A 21,511-nucleotide genomic window follows, 5' to 3' on the forward strand; every position below is an offset into this window, starting at 1 on the left:
GAGCAGCTGTCTACCATTTCCATCTGGTACACAGGCTGAGACCCTACCTGCCCATGGACTGCCTTGCCAGGGTGGTGAAAACTCTAGTTATCTCCTGCTTGGACTACTGCAATGGACTCTACGTGGGGCTACCTTTGAAGGTGACCTGGAAACTACAACTAATCCAGAATGCGGCAGCTAGACTGGTGACTGGGAGTGGCTGCCAAGACCACATAACACCAGTCCTGAAAAACCTACATTGGCTCCCAGTACGTTTCCGAGCACAATTCAAAGTGTTGGTGCTGACCTTTAACAGCCCTAAAAGGATTTGGCCCAGTATACCTGAAGGAGCATCTCCATCCCCATCGTTCAGCCTGGACACTGAAGTCCAGCTCCGAGGGCTTTCTGGCAGTTCCCTCACTGTGAGAAGTGAGGCTACAGGGAACCAGACAGAGGGCCTTCTCGGTAGTGGCGAACACCCTGTGGAATGCCCTCCCATCAGATGGCAAGGAAATAAACAACTATCTGACTTTTAAAAGACATCTGAAGGCATCCCTGTTTAGGGAAGTTTTTAGGTATGAATAATAAATAATAATAATTATTATATGGACAAGTGTATTGTCATAAAAACTGAGCAAAAGACTCCAGCACAGAATGCATAGGCTTATTGATACGGTGTAAGTGGCTTATTCCCTGTGCAGTTGCAATCTCTTAAAGTCTCACCTTATCATTAGGCTTAATAGTGGCACTATTGGTGCAGCCTACTGGGTGTGTGTAACTGGTTCAAAGACTTATTGTTTGATGAGATGCTCAAGATCTCCCTCAGTTTTTCTCCTTGCAAGGCAAAAGACAAGTTTCTGGGCTTCATGTGAATTTATGCAATAATTGAATCCAGATGGAATGACACTGACTCCCCGTTGTAAGCTCCCAGTTCCTCAGAGAAAACACTGGGAAATCTGTTGACAACTTGGCTTGCAGTGATGCCATGAATTCCTTGGACACTGATTACTAGTGGTCCGATTCAGTTCCTTCCCAAGAGGCTCTCACACTGTCCCTTTGCAATGTTGAGTGGAAGCTTCCATTTGAAAGAGCCATACAGCACATTCACATCACAGCTTCTAGCAGTGTCAACCACCTTCTCATTGTAATCACAAAGTATATTTGTTGGCCTCAACTCTGGCAACGGATCCCGAGATAAAATGTGATGAAAGGCATCTTTATTGATTATTGATAATCCAGAACCAGAATCCATTTTTATTTATGAGGACATCTGGAAAAATTGCAGAATACATAGGCATGCTGAAACTGATACAACTTCTGGACTTCACCGCCATACAGTCAGGATCTATTGCAGTTCCTAGTGGATTTTAAATGGTATACTTGCTCAAGTTGGCCATAATTTTTGCAAAATCTGCACTAAGTGTCCTTGAATTTGCAAAGAGAGTGTTGATGCAAACCTCCACAGCCTGTGCTGGGCTAGGTAGACCTGGTTTTATCCGCAGATGATATGGGGGGGGGGGATACATTTCCTGTGTTCTGTTGACCCTGCTGCTACATGTTCTCTGCCTGCTTGCTATGAACAGCATTTATTTTCAAATCTGTCCCTGTAATTTCTGTAACATGTAGTGATGCAGTGTCACTGGGTAGGGCCTTCTCTTGAGCCAGTATAAATGACAAATTTGGCAGTGTTGAAGTGCTTCATCATAAACACCACAAACAAGGCGATATCATTCCTAGCATGCCATCTACGAAACCCTCAAAACTGCACTTGAGACAGTGTAGCTCTGCAACAGAAGCAGTAATGCTATGGGGGGAGGGTAGAATCCCTGTGACCCACATGTATGAACATGGGGCTAAGCTTTGGTGACCTCTAGGTTGGATTGTTGCAATGCGTCATGCATGGGGCTGTCTCTGAAGATACTCAGAATCTTCAACTGGTGCAAAATTCAATGGCCAGATTACTCACCAGAACAAGACATATATTGAGCATATAACACCAATCCTGGCCCAACTTCACTGGCCGCCAATTAGTTTCTGGGCCCAATTCAAAGTGCTAGTGTTGACCTATAAGGCCTTACATGGCTCAGGACCTCAGTACTTTATACAGACTGACCCGGACCCTGTGCTTGTCATCCAAGACAAGCTCTATGTCCCCTCTCTCCGAGAGGTTTGTAGAATGCTCTCTTCAGAGAGGCTTGCCTGGTGCCACCATTATATGTTTTGAGGCGCCAGGCAAAAACATTCCTCTTTACCCTTGCATTCGGCTATTAAATAATCTATAGCATGTTAAATATGTGTGTGGGGAGGGGACTGTTATTATGATTCTTTTATCATTATGCTGTCTATCATTATGCTATGTGTTATGTTTTTATTACAGTATTATGCTCTGTTGTTAATGTTGTACACCACCCTGGGTGATAAATCAGGAAAATAATATCCAATAATAAATAAGAATGTGTGGCATGAACATAGACATCCTGGCTTTAATAGCAGTGAAACAGGAAGAGAATAGCAGATCAGCAATTTCAAAGGAGGGGCCTCAAAATGTAGGCCTTGAAGGATTCTTACCTAGTCCTGTTGACAGAGTGCTTCCAATAATTATACATTATTCTTGGCAGGTTAAGGAATAGGTCAAGGGCTTGTCTATCTAAAAGGTGTTAATATGGCTGAAGTCATGCTTCATATCTGTCTGGGAGCAGGAAGATGAGTCATTCAGAACCATACAATTTTCTCAAGAAGGTAATCTGATGCTTATGGGAAACCCACATACAGGACCAATTGGAGCACTTAACACCTAATAGGCATTATTGAAATCTGGTGAGATAAGACTCAAGACTGGAATGTAGAAATTGAGGGGTATAACCTGTTCAAAAGGAATAGACCGAACAGGAAGGGAGGAGGAGGAGTATACGTAAAGGATGTGTACACTTGTGAAGAGATCCATTACCTGGAGCACAGAAGGCAGATATGGGTACAAATTGTAGGAGAAAGAAATAGCAGTGACCTTACTGTGCAGGTCTGCTATTGACCGCCAAACGAGACTGAAGACTTGGATGATGGCTTCCTAGAGCAGATTACCAAGCATTCAAAAAGGAGAGATACAGTAGTCATGGGAGACTTCAACTCCCTTGATATCTATTGGGACTCAAACTCTGCCAAAAATGTAAGGTTCAACAAATTCCTCTATTGCCTTGATGTCAGTTTCATTTCCCAGAAGGTGGAAGGAGCAACAAGAGGATCATCTAACTTGAACCTGGTCCTCACCAACAGGGAGTAACTGACTGATGAAGTGGAGGTACTCGGGAACTTGGGAGGAAGTGATCATGACCTCCTGATTTCATGATACAGTGGCAAGGGAAAGTTGAGTGTAGTTGGACATGCACTCTGGACTTTAAGAAGGCAAAGAACTACTGGGTGAGATCCCATGGTCAGAAATACTCAGAAGGGAGTCCAAGGTGGATGGGAGTTTCTTAAAGGTAAAATTTTGAAGGCACAAATGCAGGCAATATCAACAAGAATGAAAAGTGGGAGGCATCTAAAGAAACCGGTGTGGCTGTATAAGGAGCTTAGAGATGAGCGAAGATATAAGAAGTGGAAGAAGGGGGAAATCATAAAGGAGGAGTATACAAAAGTAGCCACAGTTGCAGGGAGAAGTCGGGCAGGCGGGCCAAAGCTCAGAATGATCTCAAGCTTGCAAGAGAGGTTAAAAATAATTTGAAAAGATTTCTTCAGCTATGTTTGAAACAAGAGGAAATACAAGCAAGTAGTAGGTTCTCTGCATAGAGAAGATGGAGAAATGCTACTTGGTAACAGAGAGAAGTCAGAACTGCTCAACACCTAAAGGTAAAGGTACCCCTGCCCGTACGGGCCAGTCTTGACAGACTCTAGGGTTGTGCGCCCATCTCACTTAAGAGGCCGGGGGCCAGCGCTGTCCGGAGACACTTCCGGGTCACGTGGCCAGCGTGACAAAGCTGCATCTGGCGAGCCAGCGCAGCACACGGAAACGCCGTTTACCTTCCCGCCAGTAAGCGGTCCCTATTTATCTACTTGCACCCGGGGGTGCTTTCGAACTGCTAGATTGGCAGGCGCTGGGACCGAGCAATGGGAGCGCACCCCGCCGTGGGGATTCGAACCGCATACCTTTCGATCGGCAAGCCCTAGGCGCTGAGGCTTTTACCCACAGCGCCACCCGCGTTCCATCGCTCAACACCTACTTCGCCCAAAAAGAAAGCAGTGTTCAACCTGGTGATAAACAGAATACATGATGAAAGGAGGAAGCTGCAGCCCAAGACATGAAAAGAGGTTGTAAGGGAACACTTACCGGTAGCTACTTCAAATGAATTCAGATCTCCAGGGCCTGATGAGCTGCATCCAAGGCTACTAAAGGAGCTTGTGGATGTAATCTCAGAGCCTGTCTATTATCTATGAGAATTCCTGGAGAACAGGTGAGGTCTCTGCAGACTGGAGGTGGGCAGATATTGTCCCTATCTTCAAAAAAGGCGGGAAAGAAGACCTAGGTAACTACCAACCGGTGAGCTTGACAGTGATACCAGGAAAGGTCCTAGAACAGATAATTAAACAGCCTTTGAGCACTTAGGAAAGGATGCTGTGATTACTAAGACCCAGCATGGGTTTCTCAAAAACAAGTCATGCCAGACAAATCTAACTTCTTTTTTTGATAAAGTTACAAGCTTGGTGGATTAGGGGAATGCTGTGGACGTAGTGTTTATTGATTTCAGCAACACTTTTGACAAAGTCCCCCATAATATTCTTGCAGAGAAGCTGGTAAAATGTGGGCTAGATGAGGTAGCTGTTAGGTGGATTTGTAGCTGGTTTACTGACTGAACCCAAAGAATACTCAATAATGGTTCCTTATCATCTTGGGGAAAAACTGACAAGTGGGGCACCACAGGGTGCTGTCTTGGGACCGTTGTTGTTTAACATCTTCATAAATGACCTGAACGAAGGAATTGAGGGGGTGCTCATTAAATTTGCAGATGACTAAACTGGGAGGGATAGCTAAGACAGAGTGGGGGATTCAAGATGCCCTTCAATCTGTTGATTGAAGAACTGGGCCCAAACTAATAAAATGAATTTTAATAGGGACAAATGTCAGGTTCTGCACTTAGACAGGAATATCCAGCTGCACCAGTTTACGATGGAAGACACCTGGCTTGTCAGCAGTACATGTGAAAAGGATCTAGGGATCTCAGTAGATCCCAAGCTTAACATGAATCAACAATTTGATGCAGCAGCAAAAAAAGTGAATGCTATTCTAGGCTGCATGAACAGAAGTGTCTGTGTCAAAGGAAGCAATAGTACCACTCTATTCTGCCTTGGTCAGACCACACCTCAAATTTTGTGTCCAGTTCTGGGCACCACAATTTAAGAAAGATATTAACACGCTGGAATGTATGCAGAGCAGGGCGACCAAGATGCTCAAGGGTTTGGAAGCCAAGCCTTATGAGGAACAGCTGAGAGAGTTGCATATGTTTGGACTGCCCCCTTATTCCCTCACCCCAGTAATGCTAGATCTTTGCATCCCTGCTCTTCTAGTTAGTCACTGAAAGGCAGGAGAGAAGTAGAAAGACTGAAAAGGTAGCGGGGAGGACTCCCAAAGGAAAACAATGGTCCCTATAAAACCAATTAATCAATTTGCAAAGGCCAGAGTAAAGAAGCACATATTTAGCAACCAACAGAAGCTGTAAAAATATGGTACTAGAGGCACCTCTCTCTCGAGGTCTACATTCTCGAGGCTATCACTGAGATGGCCTCAATGTGGTTGTGCTATCTATATTTGTATCATGGGCAGCTGAAGATGGGAAGTGGGGCAAAGAGCACAGGAAAAATATAGTTGAAGAAGGTAGGTATGACTTGCCTCCCTTGCATCACATATAGGCTATGCTCACAGTCTTATTTAATATTGCAGATAAACCAACTATAGTATTGACAAATTACTGATAAATTCATGACAGACACACAGGACTTTCTGTTTGCCATGCAATTTTACACAGTGCATTTGTTTTTTTAAAAAGGTTGTTTGAATATCTGTTTAAAGTATTGCTATCACAACATCTAACACACACTAGGTGTGGTGAATATACTTTTGCAAGATTCATTTGTCGACTCTTGAGCATAAAAATGTGCCCAAGTGATGCTTAGGTGTTATGTTGAAATTAGAGTAACATGTATGGTCAAATCTAAAGCACTTTTCCACATAACAAGTTGAACACTTCACTGTCTCACACATTGCAGGTGTGTGCTGTTGTTACAACACCTACCGTAATAGGTGTGTCAGCTACCTTAAGGTGTGTACTTGTTTGCAAGAATGATTCTGTATCCTGACTTTCACATTAATATTCATCTAATCTTCCTGTAAGTAAGTGGCTTTGATTTAATTTTTAGCATTATGTGATAAGAGCACAGTCATCTGTCAGCAATGAAATAGGGATAGTAACCTGGATGATTCAGTTAATTGAACTTTTTATACTGACAGAATTATTCTTCAATGTTTCCTTTGGAGACACATCTATTAAAAATATGGTTTACCAGAGCTTCTTAAGAACCTTAAGGAAGTATTTACATTAATGGTTTTAGGCTGTGCATTATAAACCCAGTTAACTAGCAAAAGTCCCTTTAAGATAGGTTAGTGTTTTATTTACTGTATTAAAATGTATTGGACTGGTATGTGTATTAACATCTGAATTAGGAGAGGCTATACAGTCCCTGGGGCAGTGCATGGATGCAGTTGTGAGATGAATGAGAAAAACCAAGCTGAACTAGAATCCTAGCAAGACAGAGGCACTGTCAGTGAATATTTCCTATGTCCAAGAAATTGGTCATGCCCACCCTGGACGAGGTTGCACTCCCCCTGAAAGAGTAGGATCACAGTCTGGGGGCACTTTTGGTTCCAGCTCTGTTACTGGAGGCTCAGGTAGCCTCTGTGGCTAGACTTGCCTTTTACCAACTGCAATTGATGCAACCATTCCTCAGCTGGGGAAGTTGGGCCACAGCAGTTCATGCGTTGTCTACTTCAAGACTGGATTACTGCAATGTGCTCTATGTGGGGCTTCCCTTGCGCTTGATTCAGAAGCTGTAGTTAGTCCAGAAAGTTGTAGCACAATTGCTGAAAACAGTGAGATCACAGAATCATAGAGCAGGAAGGACCACAGACAGCCATCTAGTCCAGCCCCTGCAATGCAGAAATCTCAACTAAATCATCCATGACAGATGGCTATCTTTCTTCTGCTTAAAAACCTCCAATGAAGTACAGTCCGTTGCCGCTCATGGGAGTCTGTTCCACTGTCAAACAGCTCTTACTGTCCAAAAGTTATCCGGGTTTAGTTGGAATCTCCTTGTCAGCCTATAATACTTGTGCTCAGAAAACTGCACTGGGCCAAGTTTCATGGGTGTAAAGCCCTTAACAACTTGAGACCTGTTTACCTCTGAGATTGCCTTACCCCATATACGGCCACATGACCACTTTGATCTGCAGAACTAGCACTATTATAACCACCATTCCATATTTGTAAAAAATTAGTATTTTAGTGTGGCAGCACCTGCACTCTGGAACTATTGCCATCTTCTTGGCACCCGCCAAAAACTTTTTTGTTTAGAAAAGCCTACCCAGTCTGTAAAATACTAATGTATGTTTCAATTTGTTTATAGTTTACTGCTGATTTTATTTTTGAATGTTTTTTAAAGAGTTGTTTTTACTGACAATTTTCTCTCTTTGTAAACCACTTTGAGGGTTCTTGGGTGTGTGTTTTTTACAATCAAGCACTGTATAATTACATGAGATAAATAAATATTATGGTATAAAAATTAGTGAGTTGCTATTTATGGGACGCGGGCGGCACTGTGGTCTAAACCACTGAGCCTAGGGCTTGCCGATCCGAAAGTCAGTGGTTCGAATCCCCGCAATGGGGTGAGCTCCCATTGCTCGGTCTCAGCTCCTGCCAACCTAGCAGTTCAAAAGCATGTCAAAGTGCAAGTAGATAAATAGGTACCACTCTGGTGGGAAGGTAAACGGCATTTCCATGTGCTGCTCTGGTTCGCCACAAGCGGCTTAGTCATGCTGGCCACATAACCTGGAAACTGTACACCAGCTCCCTCGGCCAATAAAGCAAGATGAGCGCTGCAACCCCAGAGTCGTCCGCGACTGGACCTACAGTCAGGGGTCCCTTTACCTTTATTTATAGTTAGTTGATTTTTGTTGACGTTTAGTCGTGTCCGACTCTTCGTGACCCCATGGACCAGAGCACGCCAGGCACTCCTGTCTTCCACTGCCTCCCGCAATTTGGTCAAACTCACATTAGTAGCTTCGAGAACACTGTCCAACCATCTCGTCCTCTGTCGTCGCCTTCTCCTTGTGCGCTCAACCTTTCCCAACATCACGGTCTTTTCCAGGGAGTCTTCTCTTCTCATGAGGTGGCCAAAGTATTGGAGCCTCAGCTTCAGGTTCTGTCCTTCCAGTGAGCACTCAGGGCTGCTTTCCTTCAGAATGGAGAGGTTTGATCTTCTTGCAGTCCATGGGACTCTCAAGAGTCTCCTCCAGCACCATAATTCAAAAGCATCAATTCTTCGGCAATCAGCCTTCTTTATGGTCCAGCTCTCACTTCCATACATCACTACCAGGAAAACCATAGCTTTAACTATACAGACCTTTGTCGGCCAGGTGATGTCTCTGCTTTTTAAGATGCTGTCTAGGTTTGTCATTGCTTTTCTCCCAAGGGAGGAGCTGCTATAGCATAACAAATGCAGGACAAAGACAGAGCAGAACATTTGTGGGTATAATAAGCTATGGGGTTTATCAGGAGGTTTTGGGGTATGCACAAGTGTGGCCACCAGAGAACTTTTGCACTTGCAAACTAAGATGCTGTCTAGGTATTTATATTAATGACATGATTCTTATTTGTTTGATATCATCAAACGCCCCTGCACCTTTACTTAAAGACTGCACAACCTATGTACACATGCAGTTGATCTTACTGACTTCAACAATTTGTACACTTGCTTGAAAGGAAGCCCCCAGTGAAGTAAATGGGAATTGTTTGCAGACAAACCTGTTTAGAGCTGCCATGCGAAATACCTCACTTTTGGATATTACATGAATGCCTTGTTGCAACAGGTTCCACAAACTACCCACTCCACCACAGCAGTAACCTACTTGGCTTTCGGCACATCATTTTGTACTCTCTCTCACACAGAGAGAGAAGTAATTCCCATTGAGTTCAAGTTTAAGGCCTGCAGCCTTAAACGTCCACACTGATCTTTTTCCTTTTTAGAAGAAAAATAACAATAAAGTAAAGAGAGAAGCTTAAGAGTTTAATGTGAGAATTTTGATTTCCTGCTGGACTCCCAAGATCTGTTGTTGATCTCCCCCTCCTCAAATTTATTTCCTTTATAAAGTCAAAACACTGGGTCCTGTATAGACTGCGCTGTCAAGTCCGTTTCATATTCTTTGGGTCAGTTTTGGGGTCGTCGTCTCCCACCCCCACCAATGATCTTCCTTGTGCAAAGGGAGGCAGCCAAGGCTGCTCCTAAGCAGCGCTGGAAAGCAGCTAGAGAGCTCGGAGGGTGGCGGGGCGGGGACGACGACGACGCAAGTCTCCCTATGGCCATTAAAGGCGCGTGGAGACTACCGTAGTCGCCACTGTCGCGCTGGGCTTCCCTGCCACCTCCGGCCTCAGCTGCGCTCCTGTTTTGTTACCTCACGTGCCCAAGAAGGGGCGGGGCCTCCCGCCTTCCATGACGTCACCCCTCACAGCCGCTCTCATCCCGCAGAGTCGGATTGAACGGACTGGCTGGGGCGGAATGACCCTCGGGTGGCAGGGAGGGGCGGGGCTTTCTCTACGTCATTGCAGCGCGCTCTCTGCCAGTTCCAAGGTTTCGCTTCGTTTCGGCTTTCCCCGTCACGAGGGCCGCCGAACCCTTTTCGCGTCCACTTCTGCGCAAGCCCATAGGAAGCCGGCGGCGGCGGGCGGAGTGTGTGGAGGGGGAAAGAAAGAGGCCCGCCGGCTCGTCAATCAAACGGCGCGCCAATCGGGAGCTGGGCGCATCTTTTTGGCGTTTACAGAACCGGCCAATCAGGAGCCAGTTTTCGGTTGGTGACGGAATTTAAACTGAGGAAAGCTGTTATTTCCCCCCCCCCGTCCCACCCCTTTCCGTGGAGCGTCCTGGAAGGCATGGAAAAATCAAAAACAAACGGTAAGTCTCGTCTTACCCGCCCGCCCCGGGTCCGGGGGCGGGGGCAGTTTAGCCTTTGCGAGTGTCTGGCTCGTTGGTGAGGAGGCTGCCCTCCGTTGCCTGCTTGCTCGCCCGGCCTTTTCTCCCCTGACGGGTGAGAGACCGTGTGGGAATATTACACAAGGAAGCATCCCTTGGGCTTTGGGTGAGCTGACCACATACAATATAAGAGAGCTGACCTTGGGAGGGGGGGGTCCCTTGGTGGCTTCTCCCCACTGGCCGCTCTCAGTGCTGGGAACCAGTGCGGGATTTGCGTATAAGCTAAACAAGCTATAGCTTAGGGCCCTACTCTCTTGCCCCCCCCCCCATTAAAGGAAGAAAAAACTACTATGATACCATATATAAATATTATAATTATATTTAGTTGTATTTCAATTCAACAACTAAATACCATATTTTTCCATGTGTAACATGCCCCCATGTATAAGACGCCCCCTGTTTTTGGCGACCCAGAATTAAGAAAATGGGGCGAGATTGCCCCCCCTGTATGACTACCCCCTCCTTGTTTCCCCAGTTTTTTTAATTGATTTTCCAAATTTAAAACACACAAAAAGGAAAGACATTGCAATATTAAAAATAAAAACGAACATATAAACACCTAACTGTTAGAAGCCCAATTTACCGGTAGTTTCCATTGTTAAGTGACTTCCTCAAATCCCTCCTAACTGAATTTCAATAGATCTCATTGTAGCAGTTTTCCAATATCCACTTTTCAATAAGATTAACTTATTCAAATTACTATCTTCCTTCCTTTTCATAATATTTTCAATCCATAATGTTATACAATTCAACCTATTTTAATCCTAGGCCAATGTGGTACTTACAAGTAATTCTACTTACGTTATATTAGAATATCTAGCTGAATAGTCCTTAAATTTCTTCCATTCTTCTTGATGTTCCTCCTATTTCTGATCACGTATTCTTCCAGTCAGGTTGGCCAGCTCCAAAAAGTCCAACATCTTCATCTGCCATTCCTCCACTGTTAGTATTTCTTGCAATTTCCAATTTTTGGCTAGCAAAATTCTTGCTGCAGTTGTGGCATACAAAAACAGTCCAACATCTTTTTTGGGCAATTCCAGCCCTATTATTCCAAGTAGAGAGGCTTCTGGTTTCTTAATAACATTATTTTAATAACATTATTTTTTAGTAAAAAAAACCCTAGTCTTTCACATGGAAAAGTACAGTCCATAATTTGTTATGTGCAAATGGCTTTAGATACCTATTAGGTCCATAAATTACCATTTACGATATATTCAACCCAAAAAACAGCGACAACAGGGCCCCATTAGCTTCAGTATCTTAGGGCCTCATCAAACCTACCATAAATCTGGTCCTGCTGGGAACATAGGAAGCTACCAGCTACCTGCTGGGAACATAGGAAGCCAGACTACTGACCCATTTAATTCAGTATCGTCTTGCACGGTTTCACACAGCAGGCTTTTGCAGCTCCTTATCTTGAAATGATGAGGATTGAACCTGGGACCTTTTGCATGCAAAGCATGTGCTTAATAATATAATAATAATAATTTTTGCACCCTGCCCATCGTACTGGGTTGCCCCACACACTTTGGGTGGCTTCCAACATATATAAAAACATAATAAAACATTAAACATCAACCAGCTTCTCTATACAGGACTGCCTTGAGATGTCTTCTAAAGGTTATCTAGTTACTCATCTCCTGAGCTACAGCCCTTTTCCCTACTAAATAAATAAAACATAGGGTTTTTTCCTTGTCTTATTCCCGTGCTGGGGACGGGGGACTTGATGTTTATTTTCATCCGTGTCTTCCTGGATGAAATTAAAAATCGAGCTTGAAGTCACATCTCTAAAATGCGATGTTGTATCAGAGGATTTATATGCCCCATCCTTCCATTAGTAGCATGTTGTTGCTAACAATATAGTCCAGCAATAAAAAATACTGGCAACAAAGCAACGTATGCAAAGTAGCAGTGTCAGCATGGAAGTTAATTACCGTATTTTTCGCCCTATAGGACGCACCTTTCCCCCTCCAAAAATGAAGGGGAAATGTGTGTGCATCCTATGGGGTGAGTGCAGGCTTTCGCTGAAGCCTGGAGAGCGAGGGGGGTCGGTGCGCACCGACCCCTCTCGCTCTCCAGGCTTCAGGAAGCTATTCGCTAGCTGTGGGAGACGCAGCTCTCCCACAGCTAGCGGAGACCTTGCCGGCACCCAGAAGCTTGGGGCGCGCTGAGCTCAGCACGCCCCAAGCTTCGGGCTTAGCGCAGCGCTCCGCTAGCCGTGGCTGCCACGGCTTGCGGATAGCAGCCTGTTCTGGGGGCTGGGGTCGGGGGAAGCTCGGGCTTCCCCCGCCCCAGCCCCGCACCTGGGGGGGAAATAATTTTTTTTTCTTTATTCCCCCCCCAAAAAACTAGGTGCGTCCTACGGGGCGATAAATACGGTATATTACTAAGACCTGGGCAAACAAAAAGCCCTAACCACAATTAATTAGGGAGTAACACTTTGCCTATTTCTCCACTATCACCAAACTCCTTTGCCCCCAACCATATGAAAATATGAGCTCCATAAACTACTCTTTCTTGGTCAAATTGGAGCCACTGCATTTTTTATATCAAACAAGAATTCATCTCCTTAAACCAGGACTTAATGTTGGCTAGGAAGGAAGAGATTATAAGTGCCTTCATAGTCAGAAGAGTTCAAAGGATCCGAGGCTCCACTCTAAATGCAACTGACAGGCTTTGAGGATGTTGCTTGAGTAGTGTTGAGTAGTGTTGCTATCCTAAAATATAGTAGCATTGCACAGATGAAACCACACTAATTGTGGTGGCTGGTATTATTTATTAAATTTATATACCACCATTCTTCAAAAGTTCACAGGGCAATTTACAGCATAGGTAATAAAACTTCACAAATAGTTGTTATGCAGTCCAAACCTATTCACATTTACATATAAGTAAGCTGGTTACTAGTCTCTACCCATGGAAATATGCATTTGCCAACTGAGGAAAGCACTTCATACACCTGTCAAAATGGGCACTAGTCCATGGAGCTCGATGCCACAATATATCTGCTTATACTACAAGATTATTTATTGCTGTTTTTTGTTGCAGCAAATGTGGCTAATACCTTATAATTACATGCTTACGAGGTTACATGTTTACAAACTCTTGCAAGTCTATATTTGTTCAAGATACTGGGATCATTTGAAGGTGCGGGAGTGGTTTGGTAAATAAAAAATTATCTGGTTTAATCAGTGGCATAAACCAAGTAAAATTCTTGATTGCCAGTGGGAGAAGTTGTATAACTTTGTGATATTGTAATTGCAATTTCTCTCACCCCCACATAAGTGAGACTTGGGGCACTGGGTCTGGTGTTGGTGTAACACAGTGTTTGTTTCTTAATTCTCTTCTACTTGTGTGACAGCGTGGGAAATCTTTACCTATTAAGGGCAAGTCTCAAACTAGCTATCTGTAATCTTGCTCCTTTAGGATTAATTTCAAATAATTATTTAAAATCATTCTCCCAAGATTATGTAGGATTTATAGCTCTTCGGGTTTGTGTGCATCTGTGTTAGAAAATGAATGTTTGAACTTACTATTGGCATTTCCAATTTGTTTCACTTCAAGATGCAGTTAAGATGCTCTTTGTTTGAATGTGTTAGATTCCCTTCTCTCCCTGGATGCAATTAAGCATAGTCCTTGATTGGCCAACATGTTAAACTCTTTTGCACTCTGGAGATTGCCTACAACAACAGAATTTCTTGGCTAAATCCCAGAGTTGAAACTTGGATCTCATCATCCTTTGGCCGTTGAATCTTCTGAGAATGTTCCCATTCACCTCCTAACTCTTCACATCTTATGATAGTCATTCTAGTTTGTGACACAACACGATAAAAGCAGTCCACCAGCATCTCAGTTAAGCCTCCAGCCTCTGATGTGAAACCTGCCAGGCTGCCATATAGACTTAATGGGCTCCATTTAGCTTGGTGGGTTACAGTTCTGGTTGAACATTTTGCTTGACAGGCCCATTTTACTTTATTGCTTTTTGGTCTGTTTGGTTTGTGATTGCAATTCCTTTGCAATTTTAGTCAAAATTTTTGGGTTGTATACACAGATGGTGAATGCACAGGGGTTTGGGCTCTGGCTCTGGTGTGGACGGCCCTGGGTTTGGGATCTGGCGTGGGTGGTCCAGGCTTGGTTGCGGGCAATATAGGCTCAGGTTTGAGCACAGACTCTTGAAATATGGCAGCCTAAACTTTGGGCGACCTCCCCTGAAAATGCTCAAAGTTGTACTGTTTGATGTTTAAAATATCAATTTTAAATTTTGGGTTAAAAAAATAGGGGTCGTCTGATACCTGGGGGTGTCTTATATACAGAAAAAAATGGTATTTACATCCAGATTATTTCTCTCCCTGTCCCCGCCCAAAAAAAAAAAAAAAAAAAAAAAAAGAATAGCAGAAAGAGGAGGGAAGTATACATAATTTACAAATCTAAAGCAACAAATCATAATGAGATTGTGTACAATGTTTGCCAATGATTTGCAAATCATCCCTGATAGGGAGGGACTTGGTGCAGAATGATAGACATGTACTGTTGGTATTCTTGCCTTCAGTGATACTTAATCCTAATCAAGGTCACCCAGTAGCTGCATGTGGAGTAGTGGAGACGCGAACCCGGTTCCCCAGATTACAAGTCTATCGCTCTTAACCACTACACCACACTGGCTCTCATCTCCACATACATCTACTGGGTGACCTTGGGCCAGTCACACTTCTCTGAAGTCTCTCAGCCCCACTCACCTCACAGAGTGTTTGTTGTGGGGGAGGAAGGGAAAGGAGAATGTTAGCCGCTTTGAGACTCCTTCGGGTAGTGATAAAGCGGGATATCAAATCCAAACTCTTCTTCTAATATAATAGTAATATATTTTTTTCAATTTAAATAGAGGATTAACAATGAAAATCAGACTGATTAGGATTAAGTATCACTGGAGGCAATAATACCAACAGTACATTTCTAACATTTTGCACCAAGTCCCTCCCTATCAGGGATGAGTTTCATTCAGTTCTGAATATGTGGAAACCAAGAGACCACTCCTCTTAGGTTTTTCACAAGTTACCTTCAAGGAGGATGTGCTAAGGTATATTGTGAATGAAGCAATGCCTCTAGCTGTGCCTCTGACACTCCCTTTTATATAAATTTGCAAGGCGGATACCACCTGCCCTTAAGGATGAGTCTTGCCACAGTTCACAGGTACGCCTCAGATGAAATTGATTCCCAGCTGCCCTCAGGGCGTACTATAGAAACTCAGTTATTTTGCTTATGTTAAGGAGCTAAGCAGTTCTTGGCCTACTTTGCCACTAAAATGTGATCCAAACCTGTTTACACCCTTTCATTGTAAAATCTTGCGCTTTAGAAGTTTTGTTTCCTGATAACCAAGGTTTAATTGAAGAAACAATTTGATGTTTTGGTCCCAGTAGAAAGTACTTTGTTTGCAAACAGGACAAACAACTTAAATATTTACAATTTACATTTGTTGAACAAGTTCTACATTTGCAGGCTGTATAGAGAACAGCAATTCAAAGACAAAAAGGTAATGCTATATAAACTTTCATTTCTCACAATTAAAAGCCCACAATAGGAGCAGGTTTCAATAAAATATCACTTAATTCTGTAGGAAAAGTAACCTTTTGCCCTGGAACACTATGGTCTTAACCAGCGGTGTAAGGAGAAACACTGCATGGGTCTACTGAACCTCTCTGAACCTGGTTTCACATTTTGTGAGTTTCCCGCTACTACAGTGGTCATTGAGGAAGTAATCTGGTGCTCTTCCTTCTGCAGGTTACTGCTCTATTCCTTCTGGAGAAGAGGCCACTATCTTATCTAGTAGAGCTGCCTCAACAGACTCACAATCCATTTAGTAGAACTGGCTCCCTTTGTGACAAATTGGCAATAACTTTGATCTAAATAGGCAGCATCCCTGTAAGCTTTCCAGGAAGCTCCAGAAACTGAGCTGAGACTTGAGGAAGCAAGTGTTCATTAAGTAAAGCAAACATTTGCAATGAGACTAGAGGTGAAGGTTTTCTCTGAAGCAGAGGGAATCATCGAGGGGGAGAGACTGATATAATGAGTGAAAGAAAAGGGAAGGAAAGTCGAGACGAGAGAAAGGCTTGTTAAGGCCTGGTTTGCAGATAGGCACTGAGAAGGTGAGGGAGCATCCTCAGTGGCAGATAAAGCAAGGTGTTCTCAGGCTATTCTTGGACACCTATTGGGTAGGGGAACAAAGAACGGGGGTGGCTATCCCAGGCTGCAGTAGGTTTTCACTGCGTAGGACTGCAAGATAATTGATTGAAAAGATGACATCCAGCTGAGAGCTTCAAGAGTGGGTTGAGCATCATGGCAGGTCTCGAAAGCATACCAATCATAGCAGTCTAAAGACAGTTATACTTGCAAGAAAATAAAACACAAGGTTATTTCATGGGAGAATAAAAGGTGGAGGGGCCAGAGCTATTTTGGGTTGTAGATACATGGTGCTTGTGGCAGATTAAGTACCCCATGATGGTAGTGATAGCTCATTCAGGAATGAAAACCCATTGTTGAAGAGAGAAGCCAATTCCATTCTGTTGAATTTCCAATCTAGAGAAAAATGAGAAAATGATTAATATGCTTGAATGATTATGGGTTGTATCAGTGCTTTTTTTCTTTTAAAAAAATGTTTAGGGGTACTCTCATTTGCCTACTAATATTGAAATACTGCCCCTCAATGTGGCCAAACTTTAGATTCACAAAATGTTTAGGGGTATGCATACCCCTGTGTCCCCCCAGAGAAAACACTGGGTTGTATCCAATGATGTTTCTGTGTGAGTGAAATGGACTTCCATTCGTGCAATGGAAACAATCTGCCCTGCTGCATAACCCCAATATCTCCAAAGGGCTGTGGTACCCTCTATAACAGATTTGGGGAGGGTGCAGGAGGCTGGAGAAGCGAAGAGAAGACGGGGAAGTCCTTCTGTGCAAATGACATTGAATTTGACCCCGTGTTTTGTTTAATTGAAATAAATCTCTAGGGTTGTTGGCAAGAAGAGAATTTAAGATTTTTAGCAAAATATTGCAAAGGTTTGCTAATAGAAGTACTGTACAGAAATTATTTCAAATGTGATTCCCTTGTCTTCCACCTGAATACATACGGAAGTTGTATAATACTTGCTTCACCCCAGAGGTATGGATGGGAATAGTTTAAGGGTAGATTGGGGTGGGACAAATGTGGCAACTCTGTAGGGTGGCCTTTCACTATTTCAACAGGTTGTAGCTGTTGCAATCTCTGTTTGCATCTTGCTATATCACAAGTAGATTACTGACAGCAAACGGGCACATACATGTATGTGTGATTGTGTCACGTCTTCAGAAGAGTTGCTTGACTGGCTTTGTGGGAATATACAGGATTTTGCCTTTTTATTAAGCTAGGGAAAGGGCAAATACCTGTTCTTGCCCATCAAGTTACTTAATGGGTCCCCCCCCCCCATAATCTAATGCATTTACTTCAAAGTAAGTCCTATTGAGTCACTTGATTTCCCCCCTAAATGTATATTATTAGGGTAGAAGCTTGAGAGAGCAATTGCGTGGCATGGCAAGATCCACCGAGATGCAGTGGGCCTCTGGCTCATCCAGTTGATTTCTGGCTTATTTGGCATTATGTTCCCAATCCCAGCTCAGCTAAATATATGTGGGTGTAACATGCTCAGCTGAACCTGATGTGGCTTGGCAACCCAGCATAAAACACTAGTTTAAATACTTGTTTTCCCTCTGCCAGTCTTAGGTAGAACAGTAGCATATATAGTGGTACCTCAGGTTAAGTACTTAATTCGTTCCAGAGGTCCGTACTTAACCTGAAACTGTTCTTAACCTGAACAGTTAACTTTAGCTAATGGGGCCTCCTTCTGCTGCCGCGCCGCCGGAGCCCGATTTCTGTTCTCATCCTGAAGTAAAGTTCTTAACCTGAAGCACTATTTCTGGGTTAGCGGAGTCTGTAACCTGAAGCGTATGTAACCTGAGGTACCACTGTATGCTGCTAAGTGGGATTTGGATCTCATGTAACTTTACACTGGCTCTATACCAGCTTGCTTTACACCAATTTAAAGGTGTAAAAGTACATACATTGTCTCTATTTTCAGACCATAAAGTCCATTTTACAGATCAGTTATATTTGATGTGAGACTTAATATTGTATACAGTATAAGGTTGGGGGATAAGAGAGGTGGGAAGAAAAGAGGGGCATAGTTGAACCCAATGTGTTTTGACTATACACAATTTTGTCTTTAGGCGCAATCCCAGAACACAACACTTGCATAAATTGTGGATTTACTGTATTACTCTTTCATTGAAATAATAAAAAAAAATTAACAAAAATTGTATGCTATTTGATTGTAAGAAGACCCTACAGCAATATAAATAGCATTAGGTAACATTTGTTACCTTTTGTATTCAACACTGACTTTTCTTTTTCTAGAAATGCAGGAAGAAGATTTAAGTGAAAATGGTATGTTTGTTGCTTCTATTATGAGTAGGGTTCAAGACCTGAAAAGCAAATATAAAAATGACGACAATACTACAGCTGAGCTTAACATCACCAAGGCATCAGTGGATACAACAGGTATGTAGTATTTTGTGACTGCTGATTGGTAGTGCTTTCAAAGCCCTTTATGCATCTCTTCCAAAGTGTCTGACAACCACATGTTTCTGAAATGTTGCACAAACCACTTTGGAAGCTCTGTGATTGCTGCTTGGGGCACGCTGACCACACAACTTGCAACTTGCTTCTTGCAAGTTGCTTCCTAAACGCTTAACAATTAGCTAGTTGCTGGGTATTTGAGAAGTGCTTCACAAGGGACTTGGCAATTGGGGGGGGGGGGGGGTTTGAGGAGCTTCTTTTTTAAAAAGGAGCATTTTTATTTCTTTCCTGAGGAAACAGTTTGAACTCAAAGTGGATCCCTCAGCACTTTGAATACACTTCTTTTTCTGATGTGGGAGAAATGCTCCAATTTTAAGAGTATTTCCCCTTCTGCGCAGACTTCAAAGGGGTTTCCATTGTTCTGTTTTGCTGAGATTATTTTATCAGAATTTTTGTGTCTCTAGTGATCTTATTTGCAGAGAAGCTTGGTGCTTTTTAAGACTTGGATAATTGTTTGTTTCATTTGGTTTGCTAGCACCCTTCTTAAATCCTTCTTGCAACTCAGTTCTGTGAAGCCACTTCAAGTCCACGCCACTAGATGGCTTGTGCCATGGCATGTGGAAAATAAGAACACTTTTGGCAAGTGGAACACAACTGACATTTTGGTGTTGTATAATTTCTGTTGCTGTTGTTGTTTGTTGCTTGCTGCGGTGCCTTTCAAAACAAAAGGTAGGTTTGCCCATTCTAGGTCAGAAGGTAGTAGCCTGGCCATTCCTAGAGTGATGAATCAAAATGTTGGAACCAAAAGAAACTAAAACGTGTGTTGTTTTAATGGTTCCTTTAGCTGTTTGTAGACAATACTGCATCTTCTTCTTTATAACAAAAATCTTAACAATGCTTTTCTCTTGGTTTTTTTTAGATAACTCTGGAACAGTTAATCAGATTATGATGACTGCAAATAATCCTGAAGATTGGTTAAATCATTTGCTTAAACTGGAGGCTAAGTGCACTCCTCAGGCTGACACCAGCTTGTTAAATAGACTGATTGGTTGTTACAGGCAAGCAGTTGCATCATTGTCTGCAGAAAAATACCATCAGAATGAAAGCTATGCTCGCATCTTGGTTAGATTTGCAGAACTGAATGCGTAAGTATTCATATCTGGCAAACAGAAAGTTTCAACATTTGTTTTTCACCCACTGCAACTACAACTCCTTAATCTTTGTATGGAAGATGATTCTGTTGCTTACAATAGGGAGCTAGTTGGACATTTATTGATCACTGTATGACTCATGATTGCAAGGATTGGGGAGATATTGCTGGAGCTGATATGGCACAGAAAGGCATGGGATAGTGTATCAGTGGAAAGTTAACATTTTAATTAGAAGTACCCAGAGTTCAATGTAGAACAGAAGTTTATTTCCGTCTGGTTTGATTTTGTGACCTATGTCAATACCCAAGAACATAGTTGGTCTCCGCCACTGGCATTTATAACAACCTGGTTAAGTTGAAGTGTCGTGATTTCTTTGTGTCTTTTCTTCTTACGTGCCTTTTTTATATCCCCATTTCCTGAATTTGCAACATAAAACATTTTATTTTGGTTATACTTACCTGATACCATCCCTGAAGATTACTGTATACATTTTATACACTCCCAGAGTTTGATATTTGTTTGTAATTGTTATGATACCCAAGTTAAAAGGAAAAAAATCATACGTCAGTTGTTGATATTACATATCGTATTTTTCTGTGTATAAGACAATGTTTTTTGTTTAAGGCAAATACACCATTATTGTAGGATGCCTAGGGTGGTGTGGTGTAGTTGATGTTGACACCGTGCTCCAGCAGTCACATCACCTCCTTGGTGTCTCCGCTTAAGCAGGCGGCCAGGAAGGTGGTTCCTTTTCCCGCTCCCTATTGCTAGCTATTGCCCACTGCCTTGCCTTGTCTGCCTATGTGCCTCAGCAGCGGTGCTCCACACCCAGGAGCAGGCAGGGAAGCCAAGCACCACCTGATTCCCCCACACCACCGGTAGATTTTTTGGGTGAACAAGCTCAACAACTTCAGGCGATCTCGGGTGTTTAAAGTTTTGATTTCTTAATTTAGGGTTCAAAAAAATAGGGGTTGTCTTACATGAGGGGCCATCTTAGCCATGGAAAAATACGGTAATTGCTTTGATGCTTAGGACTGAATATATGAATATATATCTAATGCCTCTAGAAATGGAGGCACAGTCAGCATTTGTTCAATAGACAATATATGAGGTTCCCATCTTTTGGAATTGCAGTTCTTTGTGCATTGGGAAGATAAAGTAATATTGAAAATTTGATTTTCTTATTGTGAACACTAAATAAAATGTGTCTGGACCACACCTGGAAGGTGGATTCCTTCATGTACTTATGTAACATTTAAGATATTTTGAGAGGGAGTGGAGCTTGCTAGTGGAAAGCATTTTTCCCTAATACCAGCAGTAAACAGTGTAAAAGAAGGACTATGGTATAGGACTACCTCTGTCTAAATTCTGCAAGGAAGAGTGCATCCAGGATAGGATTTTTGACTGGAAAGAGTGAGTACAGATGATTTGCAGGCTACCTCGTTTGCTGTACAGTATGTATTGTGATGCATACTAACCTCTGGTTGAAAAC

The 21,511-nt window shown here is 42.8% G+C and overlaps 1 protein-coding gene across 4 annotated transcripts in view; it reads left to right on the top strand.

The window, feature by feature from the left end:
• The first annotated feature begins 2,794 nt into the window (after window positions 1–2,794).
• TTK (TTK protein kinase) overlaps window positions 2,795–21,511 on the top strand; it is a 40,780-nt gene continuing 22,063 nt past the window's right edge. The window contains exons 1-3 of one of the 4 annotated variants that reach the window (XM_080998858.1): window positions 2,795–3,406; window positions 18,707–18,850; window positions 19,788–20,013. In XM_080998858.1, the coding sequence (XP_080854984.1) occupies window positions 3,319–3,406; window positions 18,707–18,850; window positions 19,788–20,013 (458 nt within the window). In that variant the 5' untranslated portion in view covers window positions 2,795–3,318. The other 3 variants (XM_080998859.1, XM_080998860.1, XM_080998861.1) reach the window with 3 other exon arrangements.

This window comes from Podarcis pityusensis (assembly GCF_964106645.2).
Source record: "Podarcis pityusensis genome assembly, chromosome: 3".
Taxonomy (NCBI): Eukaryota; Metazoa; Chordata; class Lepidosauria; order Squamata; family Lacertidae; genus Podarcis; species Podarcis pityusensis.